General features: G+C 32.5%; 1 protein-coding gene across 1 annotated transcript in view; it reads right to left on the bottom strand.

Moving 5' to 3' along the window:
- The window catches only part of br (broad-complex core protein), a 191159-nt gene that overhangs the window by 103754 nt on the left and 65741 nt on the right, over positions 1-21664 (bottom strand). Inside the window, exons 4-6 of the mRNA XM_075381351.1 lie at positions 14880-15047; positions 12997-13504; positions 3564-3620 (exon numbers count right to left, since the gene is read on the bottom strand). Coding sequence (XP_075237466.1) covers positions 3564-3620; positions 12997-13504; positions 14880-15047 — 733 coding nt within the window. The remainder of the gene's footprint in view (positions 1-3563; positions 3621-12996; positions 13505-14879; positions 15048-21664) is intronic.

Below are 21664 nucleotides of genomic sequence, written 5' to 3'. Positions count from 1 at the left end.
GTGATTGTAAAAATTAAAAAAAAAAAAAGAGAAAAAAAAGACTAATGGTAGTTATTAGATACGTCTGTAGTAACATATTTTGTTAAATCGTCTGTAGTACTAATATAAAATATAAAGATTTGAAATCCAGGTTGTTATTTCACTGTAAACAAATTTTTCTAATAGATTTGAATAATTTTTATTGAAATTTGAGGAAAATTTTAAGTATAAATTTACTCCGATAATTCCCTTATTACATGAGCAGTATAAAACTTATCTGGAGCAATATTTTGAGCTTCTGACTAAATCACTATCTGTAAGAGATGGTTCAAACATGAAATTAAGAAAAAATCAATAATAGAAAGACTGTTCTTGTAACTGCTATTCCATAAAACATTTTTGGTAGGTGACTGATAAAGTGTTTTATAGAGAAATCTATCATATGTAATTACATTATTTCTGTAAAGAATTACTAAGATGAATTCTATTCTATGTTATCTTTGTACTTAATACAAAATTTAACGTTTCATTTCAATGGTTTCCCTAATTTTAAATATAAAATTAAAATCTTTTCCTATTTGTGATTGTCTTTTACAGGAATGCATATCAATGTTGTTGAATATATTCTAACCAAACCTGATGCATGAGTTTATTTTAACTACAAATTACAATTTACATGATTGAAACTAAGCAATTTCTTAATTAGAAATATATTTAACAGCGCTAAATCTCCAAAAAAGTAATTTTTGCTATTTATTCATTCAGGATGCATTTTTCAGCACATTGAACCAGCTCCCGTTTCAGTAAAAACTTTTTACATCAAAATGCACTTTGACAAAAAATTTCTACTAATGAAGATTGAAGCATATAGGATTTTGTAAAACTTTACACACATTTTTTTTTTTAAAACTTCAAATGAGGATTTCATAGCTAATCATACAAGAAAATATTTTTGCTATGAATAAATTACGAAAAATAACTTCGGAGGAGAAGAATTAAAAGCAAATAAAATTTCGAAAAATTTTCATATTAAATGTTGGGTAAATTTTTTACTAAGGTTTCCGTTCTGAATAAAAAAAATAGTAATGTGATACCTCGATTAAAACCAGGTAATTCAGCTTTTACATAATAATAATTCAGAAATATACTACCTATGCAAACATAAACCACAATTCGCATCTCATCAGTGGTAATTTCATCTTGTTTTATATACTTAATCTAGGAAAATTTTAGATTCTTACATTGAAGGATATCAAACCAAAATAAAACTGCCCAATTCAATAATTAAAATTAACATACAATGTAGTCCAAGCTCACATACGAGGTCTGTTCAGAAAATACCTGAAAATTTTTAATTATGCGCCAATGGGGATATTTCGTGACATGGTTGGCAGAATTGTATTTTATATAACCTCCTCTGTAACCACATGTTCTTGGATTGTTGATATCTCGTTTAGGTTTCATGTTATTGTTATTTGAATGCAACATGTTTAAGTGTTAGTAGCCATATTTGTAATGTGCGACTTTCAGTAGCAACAATACAGTGTAAACTGGGGAAAACTTTCAACTTTTGAAACAGGCTCACGGAGATGATTCTCTGGGTCCTAAGCAATGTTACCAATGATTTTGATGACTTAAAAGCAGTTGTCAGTCAATTGAAGATGACCGTCAATCAGGAAAGCCATTTGACTTCAACTGATGACACCCACGTTCAGAAAATCAACGTTCTAGTGTGTGCAAATCACCGACTGACTGTCAGAGAACTTGCAGAAGAGATTAACGTCTTTATTGGATCGTGTCATGACATTTTGATTGAAAAATTCAACATGGATGAAGTTGCAGCAAAGTTTGTTCCTCATTTGAAGACCGAACAGCAGAAAGAACATAGAGTGGATGTTTGTCGGCAACTTCTTAAACAAGCCGATGATGATGACGTATTCATGCAAACGACCATAATGGGAGACAAAAACTGGGTTTATTACTACAATACTGAGACAAAAGTTCAATTATCAAAAAATTACACATTACAAAAATCGCTATTAATATGTTGCACACAAATAAGAATAACAAAAAAACTAAATGAGATACAATCCAAACCATGTGGTTACAGAGGAGGTTATCTGGAACATAATGCTGCCAACCTTACATCACTAAATATCTCTGACGGTGGTGCGTAATTAAAAATGTTTGGTTTTTTCTGAACAGACCTTGTATGTTTAACAAAAGTAGTATAAATCTGAATTTTGTTGTACTGCACTGTTACCTATAACGTTGTTAGGATACTTTTCCTGGTTTACGTCAGCCACTCTTTTATATTTAATTATTAGTTTTTTATTCTGATAACAAAAACAAAATTTAGGGAATGATTCATTACTTTTAATTACGATTTTTGTTAATTAATAATTTACTCATTCTGATAACTATCTTTTACTAGGAAACACTGAAATTATTATTATTTTGTATTTTAATGACGCAGGTTTAATGTCACTTGTTTTCCAGTGCTTAACATGAATTTCATTAGACTTATGAATAGGGTTTACGATTTGGTTTCTGCTGTTGTATTCCTTCAGAAATAATATGGTACTATTTACATCTTGTGTCTGTGTGATTCATAAAACACAACAGCTTTACAGAGATGGGTTTGCAACAAAACATTGTGGCATAATTATACCCCTTAAAAGTCATTTGTTTTATCTACTGCTTGGTGTTTTGAGAACAAAATTACAAAAAGGAATTGGAAAAAATACTGTTGTAAAACAAGTTCCTCAGAGAAGTGTAAGTTAATAGTTTGTTAGTGAGGTGAAAATATAATATGTCAGACACGCTAACCAGCAGTGTGTATTCAAGGGAACATCAAGAATCATTAAAAGTAGTTCTAATTGCCACTCTAGCAAGAAATTGTGGCGTTCTGGTTGTTCATGCAGATATTATACCCAACAAAAAAGTTAAAAACATGGAATACAATCACTAAATACTGTTGACCTGCGATTGAAACAATCAACAAAGTCGATAGAAATGCAAATTTTATGTAACAACTTGAAAATATAATAAAAAAAAGAATTTTCATAAATGTTTGAATTCCAAAAATACTGGTTAGGTAATTACCGTACTAGATTTCAGGGACAACAGAGTAAAACAGAAACAGGGGGGTAATTTAACAAATTTCGTTATTTAAGAACAGAATGATAATTACAGACGACAAATAAATAAGAGTTTATAAGCAGATAAATTTCATTCTTATCACAAACAAAAAACCGCATGATGAGTATAAGAAATAGCTGATATACAAATTAGCAAGATTAAAAATATTACATCACAAAGTTGAAATAAATAATTTCATGAAAGTCAAAATAAAAAAAATTAAATTTAATGCTGAATAAAAAATTTAATTTAATATATTCATTAGGGGAAAAAAAACAATTGGAAAGAGTTCTTTGAACTTAATTTACATAATTATAAAAATAATATATATATTAAAAAAATAATTAGATAGAAATTCATAAAACAAAATATTAAAAACAACACTTTGACAGTGATACCAATAAATGAAATTAAGAGAAAAATATGATAAAAATTTCTCTTACCTTGAGATGTACCGGCTAATCCATCAACTCCAGAAACATGACTTTGATTGTTCAGTCCTGAAAAAAAAAAAAAAAATAAATAACAATGAAAATTTACAAATATAAATAAATTATAAATTTAATAAAAGAGAATATTAAAACATCACACTGTTATCTACTATCTTATTCTAGCAACCATTGTCATGATTTCACAGTGATATATTACATGAATATAGAACTTCAAAAACTGGAAATAGTTTTTTAGTTATAATAAGTGGTGCTCTCAGAGTAATCATTATTCATAACTTATCAGATAAAATAAAATGTTTAGATAAAGGATACATTACCGAAATCAAATTTTTAATGAAATCAGGAGAGATACTTAAATTACTAACTACTTTGCCTACAGCAGTGATTCTCAACCTTTTTACCTTCATGATTTCAAAAAAAAAAAAATATATATATATACCCTTAGAATTTTTTGAAAGAAAACTACATACTTTGATAAATCAATAATCTTCCATTTGTAAGTAAAGCCATACTGATAAAAGAGTACAATTGAAGCATCTTATTTCATAGCATTAAGAGTAGCTAAGATGTCAATCCCCATACAATTGCAGAAAACCTCATATTGCCCGCTGCAATTGATATGGTCGATGTTTTAATAGGGATGGAAGAAGCAATCTAACGACACAGTATCAAGGTGAAACAATGACATGGCTGCCAATGTTCACAATCAGATAATTAAGCAAGTTCAAGTGAATTTTTTAGAATTAAATTTGATGAATCAACATATGTAGCAAACATTTTTCAGTTCTTATGTTTTGTGATATATGAATGCAATAAGGTCAGTTCAATTAAAGAAAATATGTTGTTTGGCAAATAAGTACCTGGTCATACAACAGGTCTTTTTGAAGCTACTAAAAACTCTAAGACATATTAACAACATGTATTGTAGTGTGTAGTAATGGGGGAAAGGCAATAACAGGAAAGAACTCATTTCTGAAAAGATTGTCTTATACTGTGCGCGGAATGGATTCACTGCTTCTTTCAGTCATGCTCTTTCAACAAAAAATATGCTGGAAAATCTCAAACAAATTCTTTCTAAAGTTGTAAAAATGATAAATTTTATTAAAAGTCAAATACAGATAGGCTGCTTGCTTGGTATAATGGGTGAAAAGAAAAAATAAATCTTTTCCATGCAGAAGTCTGATGGTTATCGCAGTGGAAAGTGTTAATCTTGTTATTGGAATTGCGAGATCATTAATAACATTTTTCCAGGATAAACAAACACTTGCCGACGTAAGTCCGCCCTCGAGGCTGTGGCTGCTGTCTGCAACTTGGCGGGAAGAGCCTTGAGGAGAGGTGATGGAGGATCTGCGTCCTAGTTACACTGGACATACAAAATGTGTTTAATTGATTCGGCACTCAGCAATAATGGGAGCAATGGAGGACCTTTGTGTCCCTTCTGACCTGCGACGGATGGTGCGAAATTACTTCATTGGGCTTCAAATGACCTTTAGACTCTATGATAGGTATGTTGAGAGGAACCAAGATAGAGGGGTGCCACAGGGGTCGGACCTTGGACCGACCCTCTGGAACATGGTTTATAATGGAGTGTTTTGGGTTGTTCTCCCACAAACAGTTACATTATTTGGCTACGCAGATGATATAGCGTTGCTAGTGGAGGCAGAAACAAGGTATGAGGCTGAAGGCAAAATAACTGTGTCGTATACAAGGATTAATAAGTGGATGGCTGGGATACGACTGGAGTTGGCTCCTGCAAAGACAGAGATGGTGGTGATCTCTGCCGCCAGGAGGAAGCCAACTTTACATCTAATCTTTGATAGCAGAGAAATTGTCTCAGGTTACCATAAAATACTTGGGAATCTGCATTGACTCCAGACTAAGATTTAGTGCTCACATACTCCGGGCTTGTGAGAAGGCAGAGAAAACAAGGAGGCTTACTGCTAGCCTACTCCCAAATACAAAAGGGCCCTCCCAACATAGGAGGTGCTTACTGGTCCCAACATTGCTTACTGGTGTGGTCTAATCAGCCCTGCTATATAGTGCCAAATTGTGGATGGGCACAGTTAGATTTGCCAAGTACAGGGATAAATTGGAATCCATCCATAGGAGGTGTTGCATCAGAGTAGCGGCCGCCTATAGGACGGTGTCCAGGGAGGCGGTTGAGGTGATTGCTGGATTCCCGCCTGTAGACTTGATGATAATGCGGCATAGCAGAACTAGGGAACTGAGAACACTCCCATTTGAGGAAAGGAAGCGTTCTGCTGAAGAACTAGAAGAGGTCGCATGAACATGGCAGGAGCGCTAGGATCAGGTCACAAAGGGTAGGTGGACCCACCGCCTTATTGGGAACATCAGGGCATGGTGCCGGAGGACCCATGGCATGCTGAGTTTTGAGTTAACGCAATTCCTGGCGGATCACGGGGGATTCAGGTCTTATTTGTATCGATTCAGGCTCGATCAATCTGAAAATTGCCTGGAATGCGAGGTGGAAGAGACCCCCCCCAACATGTTTTCTTTGTGTCCACAATTCGCCATAGAGTGTAAAGAGATGCTCGGCAACCTGAGACGTGAGCACATGTTTTGCCCTGAAGATACCCTACAAGTCCTATTACAAGGTGAGGCACAGTGGAAGACTGTGGAAAGATTCAAGAGGACGGTCATGAGGAAGCTCCAATTATATGAGGAGTCCTGCAGAGGAGAATGGCATCAGTGGATGCAGGGGTGGACAGGTCCTTGGCTGAGTGTCTAGAGTATCCCCCCATCCGTAGGTGTGGGGGTTGCCTGGGTGCGATAGGCCAGAGACCCTCTGCTCGTGCATCTGATGGTGGCTACTGATAATTGGTGTGACAATTTAAGATTTCTGTCTTGACGGCTGTGTGGGCGTGTAACGCGTGGGTGTTGTGGATGTTAGTAGCGTGTCCTGTTTTCTGCAAGTTCTTGTGTGTTGTTATTGTTGTCAATGTATGTATTTGATGTGATGTATGTGTTGCTTCCAGTAGTGTTGTTTGTGTGGTATGTGACATTGTTCGATTGTTATGACTGTGTGTGTGGGCAGTTCCCCCTTCTTCTGATGAAATGTTCTTATAAGCATCCCAGGAAGGGGGAAGCCAGGGGTGGAGGTTTAGTTGGTAGTGCGCAGGTATACATACATCCTTGGTTATAATTGGCAGAACCTGTTAGCGAGCCTGACACTGCTTAGGCGCCCGTAAATGGGGTTCTGTCACCTCTTAAAAAAAAGGATAAACAAATACTATTCTCAATGTTATTTTTGGAATAATGAGTACATACTGCTGTTGGCTTACTTAGCTGATGTACGTTCAAATTCAAACATCTTGAATGTGAATTTACAAGGATGTAATAAAAATATTTTATTAATGACAAAGTTAATGCTTTCATTAAAAAGTTTGTTATCTGAATTATTCACCTTCAAAAAAAAAATTTAGATATGTTTCCATCACTTCCAACTATATTGAGAAAAATTTGGATGATGAAAAGAGTATTATTGGATAACATGCTATCCAACACAGTTTGGATAGCATGAAGATGCATTTGTATGAGCTAAAAGTTCAGTTGGGGGAAAATTTCCTAGAAGATAAAGATGATTTCTCAAAGAGATGGATACTTTTAATGAAAACATTATTGCAGCTGTTAAGTTATCACTTGAAATTCACGACCACTAATTGAAATGTTTGCCAATAAAAGGTTACAACTACAATTCACATCTGAAGATTTAGATATGTTTTGGCTTGCTCGTCAAATGAATATGAAAATTTAGTCACAGTGAAAATATTAATCCCTTTCGAAACATCTTACCTCTGTAAAAAGGGTTTTCAATCAATGTTTGCGCTAAAAACTAAATAAAAGAATAGTTTTTTATCACTTAAAAACAATTTGTTTTTGTGTAACTTTCTAACATCAATCAACATACAAAGAAACTTTTAAATGAAAAACAAATGTAACCATCTCATTATTTTCTTTACATCTGTACTTATAAATGGAAGTAAAATGTTTATAATAAATGATTTTGTTTCTCATAAAATAATTTCATTATTGTTTATGTGTAAAGCTGTAGGCTAATTTCACAATCCCCAGGTTGAGAAATGCTGGCCTGCAGTAAAACAAAGTCCAGGAATTTCATCATTCCATTTTTTAGCACTGTAATGGTTACATGATTTAATCATGTTATCTATTTGAATATCTTTGAAAACTGAACTTGATTTTGAGCCGACTATATACAAGATTAACATTCTGGCATAATTTCATGATCGTCTTCGATCATAAATTCCCTACAAGTTCTTCTTCCTAACTGTGTCCTCACTGACCAATGAATTTCGAAAATATTAATACCAAATTGAAAGTAGAAGTCATACAAATTATATGTATGGAACTACCTAGTTCAGAATACAAAAATTTACAGAGTGCTTGCTACTTTGCGGATCACCATCACATTAGACATTAAATTTAGTAAATAACATAACTTTCTAAAGAAGTCTATATCAGTATCAAAATTTAATATTCCTCAAACCATCATTTTCTTCAATTTTATTGTCAAACTGATTTATTTTTATATATATTAAGATAGCAATACAAATAGATATTTTATGAACAGTGATATTACATTTAGTAAAAGAAATTCTAGATTATTTATTTATATACTTTTTTTTTTTTAATTTATGATTTACATAGTGGTGAGACTGATGAGGTTTCAACAGTGGTTAACATTCTCAGGAGTCATAAAAAAGCTACAGTTTAAAATTTTATAATATTTGGGTCAGTAATTTTCACGCTTAACAACCATAATCAGCAGTTTTTTTGAGATATAAATATAAAAATGAGGAAAGTACAAAAAAAACTTTATTAATTAATAATAATTTTAAATAGTCAATATTTATGAAATTCTACTAAAAGAGTATTTACATCTGTCTTCATAAAATAAAAAGAATTTATAGTACCAGTTTCTAGTAGTTTATATTAGCTAGCAAAGAATTCCAAAATTTTCCTGGCTTTGTCCTCGACAGTTTTAATACAAACACACCACAGGATTTGTAAAATATTAAAGAATTTATTACGCAATATTTAGAGTAGCATACATGAAAAGATCAAAATGTTCAATAAAAACATTTTCTTTGATTTAACCGCCTGGATCAAATGACATACTTAAAAATTATACAGCACTAAAAGTGTAATTAAGTAAAAAATTTCTTTTAAATTTTAGGTCCCAATTGACCTTTTTGACAAAAAATAAATAATAAAAAAAATTTGGGTCTGATTTTGATTCCCTTGCTCAATAGCTACCTCATAAACCTCTTTAATAATAAAGAATCACAACATGAAAAACAGATTATAATAATTTTTTTTCAATTCCTAAGTTGGGATCATGGAACCCCATTTATTTAAAACATTCTCATGTCAGCTACATTAATATTATACAGTTGGATTATCAGTCTTAAAAATAAAAATTTTAAAAATTGACATTTCAAGTTTGGGTCCCATTTATACTCCTTGTTTTTCAGGGCTTAAAATTTTATTTATTGGAGTAATTGTCTACATCAATAAGTCAGCCTGATTTGGTGAAGTATTACACAATAAAAGAAAAAAAGAGTTTTGTGATGCTTCCTTACTGATGGAGTGGAAAATGAAAATGTGTGTGAATGTGTACGTATATATATATATATATATATATTAGTCAATGGGCTTACAATATATGGGGTAAAAATCATTTAGAAATAATGGTGAATATCCCTCCAATCCTAAATCTGATTGACTTAAATTTTTGGGATTTAAATAACTTATAAAGTACTTTCATTCTCAATTTTCTAGAAAGAAATTCTAGAATTTCTAGAAGAAGGAATGAAGAAGCTAGCGAAACACCATGAAAAATTTGTTGGAAGCTAAAGGCAAATATGTAGAAAAGTAGTAAGTAAACGTTGTTTTTATGAGTTAAGTAATAAATTTTGTTCATATTTTTCAGTTTTTATTTCAGAAAAATAGGTGATACAATATGAAATACTGAAATATTAGTAACTCTCTATGCCAGTAGAACTGTAAAATGATACAATTTCATACCTGAAAGTCGAACAAAATGTAAAACTAGTAACTGAGGCTCGATAGAGCCAGGCCTCCTATTCATTATTAAATCTAATCTAACCTACTTTAATTGCGATTTCAGATTATTTTTTCATTAATTTTAAAGCCACATATTTAAAATTCAACCAATAAGTAATTTTTTTTTAAACAGTTATATAAAATATATAGATTAAAAGGTGTGCTTCAGATATAATTAATCAGAAAAACTATTAGAAACAAAAGAAAAACAATACGCATTTTGAAAAGTATAAAATATACAAGCTTAAGTGTTTAAAAGATGAGTGAATTGACAGAATTCAAATGATCATATAAAATTCAATAAAATTTCACATATGCAAAATCATTAAACAACTCCCTCCATAATCAATCTCTATCTTTATAACCTCAATCCAATGATATTATTACAACCACAAAAATGATAACACTTTCCAAAAATATTAAAACAATTTAGTATTGATATCAAAATAATTATACACACATTATAAAGAATTACATTCACAATTGAACATTTAAAACGCTATAATGTTACATTTTTAATCTTTACTGATATGAAAAATGTATAATAGCAACCAAAAATCTTTTAAAAAACCTTTTAGAAAAAACCTGTTAGTCATTTTCAGGAAACTTTGTCTTTCGATTACTTCAGTTCTGGACATAAAAATTTTCTTAAAAAAGGATACACAAAGAAAGAAATATGCAGTAATCTTATGTAAGTACGTAAAGAACAAAACTGAAAAGTCTGTAAAGTACTTCTTGATGTAAAACTGTAAAATTTAAACATCCTGATAAAAGATAAAAGGTTATCTTAAAAGTTTTGAGAAGTTGCAAATGAAAAAGTAAAGAAGATTTCATGCACAATTGAATAACAGTAAATAATTTTGAAGAAATTAAACCTAAAACCAGCAGTTATAATATAGATAAAAATCCTTATGTAAGTACACCAATGAATCTGGATGTATTATAAAAGAAATTTACTCAAATGCAAGAAACAATATGCAAGTAAAAACATTTTTTTTGCAGCAATATTTCTTTCTCAACCAAAAAATTTGTAAATTAAACGAAATATTAATATATTAGAACTTTAAAAAATAAGTATTATCAAAAATTTCAGAATGTACACTTTTAAAAAGGAATTTTTACTGAGAAAAAACGGATAATTTTTGCGTATTCAAGATGTAATACTTTAATTCCAGAATCCGCCAGAGTAAAAAACATATATTTGGAACAATAAATTAGTGGAAATAATTGTCTTTGAAGTACTCCTTTTGATTTAATACACTATTGTAAATAATGTTTCAATTTATAAAAACAACGCTGGAATTTCTTTTCTGAAGTTCTCCTGAACTGCTTTATTACATTAGGCTGCGATATCAGAAAATCTTCAATCTCTTACTTTTTTTTTGTCTTCAGTCATTTGACTGGTTTGATGCAGCTCCCTAAGATTCCCTATCTAGTGCTAATCGTTTCATTTCGATATACCCCCTAGATCCTAAATCCCTAACAATTTATTTTACATATTCCAAACGTCGCTTGCCTACACAATTTTTTCCTTCTACCTGTCCCTCCAATATTAAAATGACTATTCCAGGATGCCTTAATATGTGACCTACTAGTCTGTCTCTTCTTTTAACTATATTTTTCTAAATGCTTCTTTCTTCATCTATTTGCCGCAACACATCTTCATTTGTCACTTTATCCACCCGTCTGATTTTTAACATTCTCCTATAGCACCGCATTTCAAAAGCTTCTATCTTTTCTTCTCAGATACTCCGATCGTCCAAGTTTCACTTCCATATAAAGCGATACTCCGAACATATACTTTCAAAAATCTTTTCCTGACATTTAAATTAATTTTTGATGTAAACAAATTATATTTCTGACTGAAGGCTCGTTTCGCCTGTGCTATTCGTCATTTTACATCGCTCCTGCTTCGTCCATCTTTAGTAATTCTATGTCCCAAATAACAAAATTCTTCTACCTCCATAATCTTTTCTCCTCCAATTTTCACTCAGTGGTCCATCTTTGTTATTTCTACTACATTTCATTACTTTCGTTTTGTTCTTGTTTATTTTCATGAGGTAGTTCTGGCGTAGGACTTCATCCATGCCATTCATTCACTGTTTCTTCTAAATCCTTTTTACTCTCAGTTAGAATTACTATATCATCAGCAAATCGTAGCATCTTTATCTTTTCACCTTGTACTGTTACTCCGAATCTAAATTGTTCTTTAACATCATTAATTGCTAGTTCCATGTAAACATTAAAAAGTAACGGGGTCTCTTACCAAAGTCTTCAATTTTGAGAAAAACAATAAAAAACAGTGAGATGAATAATTCTTCTTCTTCTTCTAAGCGCCTTCTTGTTAGCAACAGTTGGCGCACCACATAGCCAGCTCTGTATAGTCATACCATATGAACTGAAAGAGATATCCTTTAGGATCTTTAATGCAGTGGTTTCCCGTTGCCTTCTGAATCCTAATGCCGTTGACAAATTTTGGCTCTTTTGCCTTTTGGAGCCATTTTCTGCCCCAAGGACAATACAATTCTACCTGCTCATCCACCCTGAAAGAGGCTGTTGACACTTGGTAGAGGGGATCTTCTTATCCTGGAAGATACTTGGTACCTTTATGAATAACTAGGACAAACTAATTTGGTATTTTTTCAGCCAGAAAAACTCTCAATCAGCACATTAAGGCTTTGTGCATTATTGTGATGGATAATTTAATCAGTCATGATTTCCACCCTTTTTGTATGAACTTGTAATATTTTCATTATCATTAATCACACCCTAACTTTTAGTTAGATCGTACACGATTTCCTACTAATTTGCATTTGTGGGGCATCATTTTTGTTTTTGGCTGCCTACTTCAGGGATCGTCACATTAAAAATTTTTCATATAAAATTTATTATTATGCTAGGAATTAAATTCTCACAACTTTTATAGAATAAATCTTACAATTTAAAAAAAAAATCACACATATCAAATTTTACTATCACTTATGAACATATCAATTTTATTATCACTTATGCACAAATGATGTCAATAAAAATATGCTGTTTGAAGTATATCAATAACAAGTTCAAAAACTACTTGTAACATTTCCAGAAGTAATAAACAAGAAATTAAAATGTTGAACACATCTTAACAAGGATTGTTAATAAAAGGTTACACCTTAGAGGAAGAAGGAAATACAGAATAGAATAAAAGATGTAGGAGTAATGAAATATAACAAGAAACTGAAATAGGACATTGCATAAAAGAACAGCTGATTTAGAAGAAAGTTTATGAAAAAATGTACAAACATAAATTAAAGCACATATAAACATATTTACTTACCAGCTAATGAATCTGCCGCCAATGCAGCAGCCATACTAAAATTAAATGAAGCACCAGCAGCAAATAATTTACTATCTAAATAACCATGATGATTTCCACCGCCTGATTGCATATTATCGTCATGTTCTTGCGACTGCTGTAAATTATTACCATTCCCATTACCGCCACCCGATTCACTGATAATATCATTCGCTGAATCGTTACTATCATCATTATTTTCACCGGACGCGCTAATACTACATAAAGCCATATCGATCGGTTCAGATTTAACGAGATTATTTAACGGGGACGGTAGATCGCCGGACGACGATAATTCTTTTTTAGTCGACGGTTGTTTTGGCACTGGGTTTGTCGAAAAATCGACGGGCGGCTCTTGATCGGATTCTGATTCTTGTTTACCGCTATTGCCGCCTGATAATGATTGCGATTGTTGTTGATTATCGCCACCGGTCATATGATTTACTGATTCGCTGGAAGTTTTTGCTCGTTTCATTGGCACGGAGTTGTCCTGTAACAGAATAACAAAGAAAATATTATTCTTTAAAATTTAAATTAATGTTCAAATTATCTGCTTAAATAAAAACTTTACAAGTACTATTTACAAGGTTTCGATTCTAAGGGAGATGATAAACAGCCAATCTGAATTGTTTCCTCTGCAGTTTGATCATTCCCACTTTCTACTTTTCCACTTCGTTAACCTTCATCTCTTCTACTTATCAAAGTACCACTCTATCTTCATGCTGACCCACAAAAGGCAGCCATTGATTTAAATGTTGAGCCTTAATACAACTTAAAGGATAAATTTACTTTCTAAAGCTTAATGGACTAATGGTACTTTCCAGGAACTGCTTTTTTGTTTAGAAATTCAAAAAATAATTAAAACTAGTAGTTAATCAGTGCTTAATCAGATAAAGATTCACTTTATACACTTCCCAAAATTTAAACCTGCTATAAACAATATTGTTCAAATATGACCACCAAATAAATATTTAAAAACAATCATAATAATAGATATTTCTTTGTCAAAACAATTAAAATTTGATAATCATCAACCTACTATTATAATTTGGTTTATTATAAACTACTCATAATGATTGATATCTGAAAACAAGACTGTGTGATGTACTTTTCAACGAACATTTTCCTGGTAGGAATACGATTCTGTTCGGTCAAGCTAGAGCTGAGATGCTTCTCTTATAAAACACAGCCTCCTGATTTCTCATAATAACAAATGTATCTTGTTACAATATGGAGGACTACAAATCTGCAATAAATAATTATACCTTTATAATTAAACATAAAAACCACTTTAACTTAACCTACAATTGCAATTGTAATTCGTCTTAGATAAGAAAGTAAATTTCATCAATCAGAGACAGTCCCTTTATAAATTGCTTATTTCTTATTTTCTTTCTAATTTATTTATTAACCTTTATTTCTTTTTTTCACTGATATATGTTCAGCCGCCACCAAGGTTCCACATGTGGATTAGTGGAACACAGCACGTGAATCATTATCAGGATCAATGGGATAGCAACTTTATGTGTTGATGGAACTTTCAAAGTACTAAAGGTTAATAAAAACCAAACTAGTAGCTACAATGCTTACTGGATAAAGTCAGATCGCCTATCCCTCATAAAATCTAATTCTAAGATCTACATCACACAAATCTTTTATTCATTTCGCTCAAAAGAGCAAATTAAGAGCTACTGATTCCAATAATCAACAAGTTAATGGTAATTACATCACCATAAAAGCACCGGTCAGTTAAAAAGTTGATTTTCATATGTCACAAACAAATATGGATAGATAATATAAGATAAAACATGCAGTAACTACATAGTGTTATACAACAAGAATAGAAAATTATTCGCCTGATGTACCTGTTGATCGCTAGCTTCACCGGCCGAAGACGGCCGCTCTCTAGGTGGGCCACGATGGTGATGAGAATTTAAAGGTGGACGGCCTGGCCTCGATAAAAAATGACTGGGCGATGCACCTCTTTCATCTGGTATACTATCTCTACACCATTTCTCACCCATTCCTGACGCCTACAATAAGATAAAATATAACATTTTTAAATATAGAAAAACAACAGTATTTATTATTACAAGCAATTTAAAAATAAAATCATTTTAATACAAACTATCAAATAGTAAAAATGAGTACACAGATGAACAAGTTTGTGTAATGGCTGCAGAAAAACTTTTGCGACAACAGGTTACGAAATACAGCCAACACCTCTATAATTAAAACTAAACTAAGCATCATGTAACTTGATTAGTCATTAAAAAACCATAGAACAAATTTAATTACACTATTAAACACAAATCTTATCTGTATAAAACAACACTTGCATGTCATCAATTTTTTTTTTTATTATCCTGAAAATATAAAAAACACAGTTCTCCTGAAAAACAAGAGAACTATCATTCTATGTACATCTTTTCAATTCATACAATAGTTATAATAGTTCGTACAATAATTCATACAAATCTGCATCCATCACACATCTCCATCCTTTTTATTTTGATTCCAAATTATAATAGCTGAATTCATGTTGAACAGAAACATGATATTCTTATCCATAAATATCATAATGGATCACAAAACATAATCAGATACCAAAACATACTTCTTAAATAAAAAATATCATGGGCATTTTAAAAACCATTTAATCAAACTGATTTTTTGTAAAGTGAGAAATATCTTCTTTTTTTTTATAACCATAATAAATTTTGTATTAAATAGCTACAATAAATTTTTATATCAATAAGAGAGAAAACAAAGATGGATATCCAAGTGTTACCTTATGTATTTTATACAGTAAAGAGTGATGATTCTGATTATGTAATTAAATTTTTTTCTGATAGTAACACGGCAAAGTTGTCTGACAAGTTATATGGCATTTAGTTTATAAATTGGGGCCAACTCTTGTTTGAATTAGAGTTATTCATATTAAATACATTTAATTTATATGTCAGCACTATTTGAATTTTATATACGAGGAATATTTCTGATCGGACTGATGGGAAATTTCTCTGCTTAAGGTTGGTGAACCTGTGTCGCTCATGGTTACGCTAATAATGTACAACTGCATTGTTATCTGTAAGTTGTCACGTTGTAGTATCTTTGATTACGTTTGAGTTATTACGTTATAAAATGAATAGGAAAAACGATGTTGCCGCCAACTGTAAAATACGTGGAGTCAAATATTTTCTAATCAAAACATTAAGCCAGCTGAAATTCATAGGTAGTCTGTTGCTGTGTATGGTGATAATGTAATGAATGAAAGAAATGTCCGAAAATGATGTGAAATATTTAAAAATAACAGAATTAATATGCATGATGAAGAATGTTCGGGGAGGCCCTCGATAATCACAGAGGACTTGAAACACGTCGATAATGAAATCTGCAAAGATTATCACTCAATGATTTCTGACCAGGCTTTTCTTTATCCTGATGTTTCACGGGCTGTTATTGGTTGCACTGTTCATGACCATTTAGACTTCAGAAAGGTTGTGCACGCTGAGTCTAAATAAAGGTGTGCACGCATGTCTAATGGAAAGTCACAAAAAAATCCGAATGGGATCTGCTTTGGAATTTTTGATGCGTTTCACAAAAAAAAAAAAAAAAAGGTGATGAGTTACTTAATTCAATTGTTATTGGCAATGAAACATGAATTTCATATTACACGCCAGAAAGAGAATTAAAGTCAAATGAATGGCGTCATTCTCAATCACCAACCACGCCGACCAAGGTCAAGCCACTATATGTTGGGATTAGTTTTGAATACTGCTGATCGATTTCATGCCCCATGGGACGACTATAAATGCGAAAGCCTACTGCAAAACTCTACAAGCCATTAAAAATCGGCAATGTGAGCGGCTGACTAACGGCGTCGTCCTGCTGCACGATAATGCATGTCCACATGTTGCAGGTCGAACATGTGATTTAGTGAGCATATTTGAATGGGAAATTAACAATCACCCAACACATAGTCCAACTGCTTCTGATTACCATTTATTTGGAAAATTGAAAGAATTTTTAAGTGGTAAGCGATTTGCAGGTGACAATGAACTTAAAAATGCTGTTAATCAGTGGCTAAATGGACAAGCGGCAGAAGAATATGACAAGGATATATTGAAGCTGGTGTATTGCTATGATGTCTTAATTCATGTGGCGATTATATAGAGAAGTAGTATAAGGTATGTAGCTTAAGAGAAATAAAAAAATAATTTTTTTTACAATGAAACTGTCTTTACTTCAGAGATAATCTCTCGTATATTTAAAGAAAATGTACTATTTTTTATATTAATTTTTTTTACTATTTTATATGCAATTAAAACTTGATGGTACAATATTTGCAATATTAGTAACTTAGGGAATTTTTTAAGTTACAGGAAAACATTACAATATTCCATATTTACTAAGTTGCCTAATCTTCATGTAATGTAAAATTTGATAACAAGATTTTTTTTTTTAATTATTTATATAACAACATATAAATATCCATGAGCATACTGATAAATATTTGACCAAATTATAAAACTTATCAAAACAACTGCTGGGATATGAAGGTACAGAAGTGAATGATGCAAGTAAATTCACAGAAAAGGCAATCACTATGATCGGCAAAACTATCAATTTGATAATTGGAAACCACAACTATAATAGAAGCTCAGATATATCAAATAATATACAAAGGCCCTGTGTTAAAGATTATGAAGCTCTGAAGTATAATATTGCAGACAATATCATTTGCTAATTGATAGAAGTATATGACTAGTTTCTATCAAAAGATTATTTGACATGATACAGATATAAACTATAATAAATAAATACATTTTTCCCACATTTTACCTTTTTTTTTACTTGTTACGCAATATGAAATTATAATTTAACATAATCAAATACAAAAATGAGTAAAACTAATATTTAAAAATAAAAATAAATTTATAATAAGATTAAAAATTATGCCAATACCAATCAATTAATAATTCAGTATATCTGTCAACTAGTTAGATATAGTCAAGATGCAACTGAATATATGTCGATGTAGCTCTGAATGATACAATACACCATTTTCACATGATTTACCCTTGTTATAACATTTCCTGGCGAAGATGCAAAGTGTTGAGAGAAATAGCAAAAATAAATGAGTAACTCTAAACAACTGTTTGTATAACAATAACGTTTAATAAAACGTGGCTTTCGCTCGTTTTTGTATAGCAATGTGGCTTTCGCTCGTTGACTTAAATCTAAAAATAGCTTCATCATAGAACATCACCTCTGGAAGTTCCACCTGAGATCCGGTGTGAACAGTTGTGAAAGGAGATGTTACTAGCTGACATAGGTCTAGTACCCAAAGAGGAGCTCCCTAGAGGACATCAGCTGTGGGCACTTTAGGACTAGAGTGACAAGAAGTCAAATAAATATGGTGATGTGGGAATGTGCAGAGAGTAATAGATGTGGTCGTGAGGTGATCCAGACAATGGAACATCTGCTCCCAAGGCCAAATATGGGAGAAGCTTGTACAAATTAGAACTGCTACTACCAAGTGACAAGGCAATCAGAGCTGCTGAGTAGTGGAAGTAGAGAATATGACAGCATTTTTTATTCCCAATCACAGAATACAAATAAGGAATATATCATTTTAGTATCAGTTCTAAAAAATTAAGCATCTGCTGTCAATACAGTTTTTTTTTAATGTCTCCTCAAATTATCTAGAATATCAGATTTCATTGTTTTACAATGGAAATATATATGTGTGTGTATATATATATATATGTATATATACATACATGTGCGCAAGGTCTGTAAATAAAGTAATGAGACTGGTTCGAAAAAAAACATTTTATTTACAATCAAATTACTCATGGATTCTATCACCTTCGAAATAATTCCCTTGAGAAGCCACGCAATGCTTCAAACGGTTTTTCCACTCTTCATAGCAGTGTTGGAACTCAGAAACCAGAATAAATTGATTATTCAGACGGTCAGTAACATTTTTTAAAAAGTTTTCTAATGCTCAAAAATGGTGTCCTTTGAGGTGTTTTTTTTAAAGTCGGGAACAGGAAAAAGTAGCAGGACTCAAATCAGGTAAATAACCAGGTGGTTGAGGAACTACAGGAATATTTTTCTTTGCCAAAAAATCATTAATTGAGAGTGACAAGGTGAATTGTGATGATGCAGCATCCAGTTGTCTTTGATGGCTGGTCTCACATGGGCAACTCTTTTCTGCAGTCTTTCAAGAATTTCTCAGTAAACATATTGATTTACAGTCTGTCCTGTAAGCAAAAACTCCTTATAGAAAATGCCATTACTATTGAAGAAACACATTAGCATGGTTTTAATTTACTCATTTTTGCTTTTTTTGGATGTGGTGAGTTTGAAGTGTCCTTCTCGTTGCCCTGGTGTTTTGTTTCTGGATCATACTCAAATATCCAAGATTGATCACCAGTAATAACAGTTTTTAAAAAAACCGGATTCAGGATCAGTTTCAATTCTTCCTAGAAGATCAGGGTATACTTCCACCCTGTTGTTTTTCTATTCAACAGCGAGGTTTTTTCAAACCAATTTTGCACAAACCTTTTTCATGTCCGATTTGTTTGTCAAAATTTGATGGACTATGGACTAGTTCAAATTCAATTGTTCTACAATCATTCTGACAGTTAATCGCCGGTCTTACCATATCGAGTCTCTGATTCGCTCAACATTATTATCACTTTTTGATGTTACCAGTCTTTCAGAGTGTAGTCATCAGCAACTGATTCCCAGCCATTTGAAAATGCTTTAAACTACCTAAAAATTTGGGCTCATGACAGACCGTCATCTCCATACGTCCTTTTCAATTTTTAAAAAGTTTCAGTAGCATTCTCACAGAGTTTTAACACAAAACTTGATTGCACAATGTTGCTCATAATTAGTATCACTCATTTTTGTAACGCACAAAAAAACTCATTTCATGAAAAGTTTGTTTACATCTCACGTAGAAACAATGGACTATAAATATTAATACCTAATATAAATCAGCTGTACATATAAACATATGTTTGCTGGTAACTTTACAGTGTTGCCACTTTGGCTGCCAAAAAAAACTAGTCTCATTACTTTATTTACAGACCTTGTGTATGTATGTATTTTTTTTTTTGTTATATATGGAGTGTTATAGGCCATTTTCCCTGAATTTCAGGTACTGATTCAGAACACCAAAGTGAGCAAAAAACTTCATATCAACATATAAGGTGCGACAATAAAGTAATGAGACTGATTTTTCTTTGCAAGATGTGGCAACCCTGCAGCTTGCGTAGCAACACCATCTTTGATCTTGGTTTATAAGCTACTTCTAGTCCAAGCGGGACATTGATGCGACTGCTCAGTCGTGAGTTGTGCTGTAATAAGTGAACACATGTTTGTGTCTCTCGTCACAGAAATGAAACCGCAAAATATTGCGCAACAGTATGCCATTTCTTTTTGCGTTAAATCGGGTGAAAACGCGACGACAACTTATGGTAAGCTTCAGAAGGCCTTTGGAGAGGAGGTTATGTCAAGAGCTCAAGTTTTTCGGTGGCGTAAAAGTTTTAGTAAAGGCAGAACGAATGTTGAAGATGAAGACCGCAGTGGACGACCGTCAACCTCACGGACAGATGTCAACTTGACCAGGGTGCGTGAAATCGTACGATCTGATCGAAGATTATCCGTGAAAATGATTGCAGAAGAACTCAACATCGATCGAGAAATGGTTCGTCTAATATTAACTGAAGATCTTGGTATGTGAAAGATGTGTGCAAAAATGGTCCCCAAAAATCTCACACAACAACAGCGAGAAACACGGAAAAATATGGCAGCCGATCTGTTAGAGCAAACGGAAATCAATCTAGATTTGTTGAGCTGTGTTATCACTGGTGATGAAGGTTGGTTTTTTCAATACGATCCAGAGACAAAACGCCAAAGTTCGCAACGGTGCTCAAAGGGATCACCCAGAACAAAAAAAAAGCTTGCATGTCAAAGTCAAAAGTGAAATGCATGCTTGTGTGCTTCTTTGATTCCAAGGGAATTGTTCATAAAGATTGGGTGCCTCCTGGACAAACAGTTAACCGATATTTCTATAAAGAAATTTTAGAAAGACTTCGTAAACGAGTCCTTCGTGTCTGTGCCAACATTACTGATAATTGGATTCTGCATCACACTAATGCGCCATCCCATACTGCTCTGTAAGTACAGCAATTTTTAACCTCAAAACAAATTTTGAGTACTACCACAGCCACCTTATGCACCAGATATTGCTCTGTGCGACCTTTTTTCTATTTCCAAGAGTCAAAATGGCGGTTAAACAACACAAGATGTCCAAAAAGCTGTGACGAGGGTCTTGGAGGATATTACAGAAGATGAGTTCCAGAAATGTTACCGTCAATAGCAGAAGCACTGGAATAAGTGTGTGCAATCAGAAGGGAACTACTTTGAAGGAGACAACACTAAACATGACTAAAACGGTAAGCAACATTTTTTTTCACATCAGTCTCATTACTTTATTGTCGCACCTCGTAAGTCCTATTTTCCTTTGTTTTCCTTCTTGAGCCATTTTGTGATTTTCAACAAAAAAATTATTTCTCACAAACGGGTAAACCTACTTTAATTACAATTTGGTAAATCTAACACTAGTGTC

The sequence above is a fragment of the Lycorma delicatula genome, chromosome 13, assembly GCF_047948215.1.
Source record: "Lycorma delicatula isolate Av1 chromosome 13, ASM4794821v1, whole genome shotgun sequence".
Lineage (NCBI taxonomy): Eukaryota > Metazoa > Arthropoda > Insecta > Hemiptera > Fulgoridae > Lycorma > Lycorma delicatula.
The sequence above is the reverse complement of the archived record's forward strand: the minus strand, read 5'-3'. Positions and strand labels throughout refer to the sequence as shown.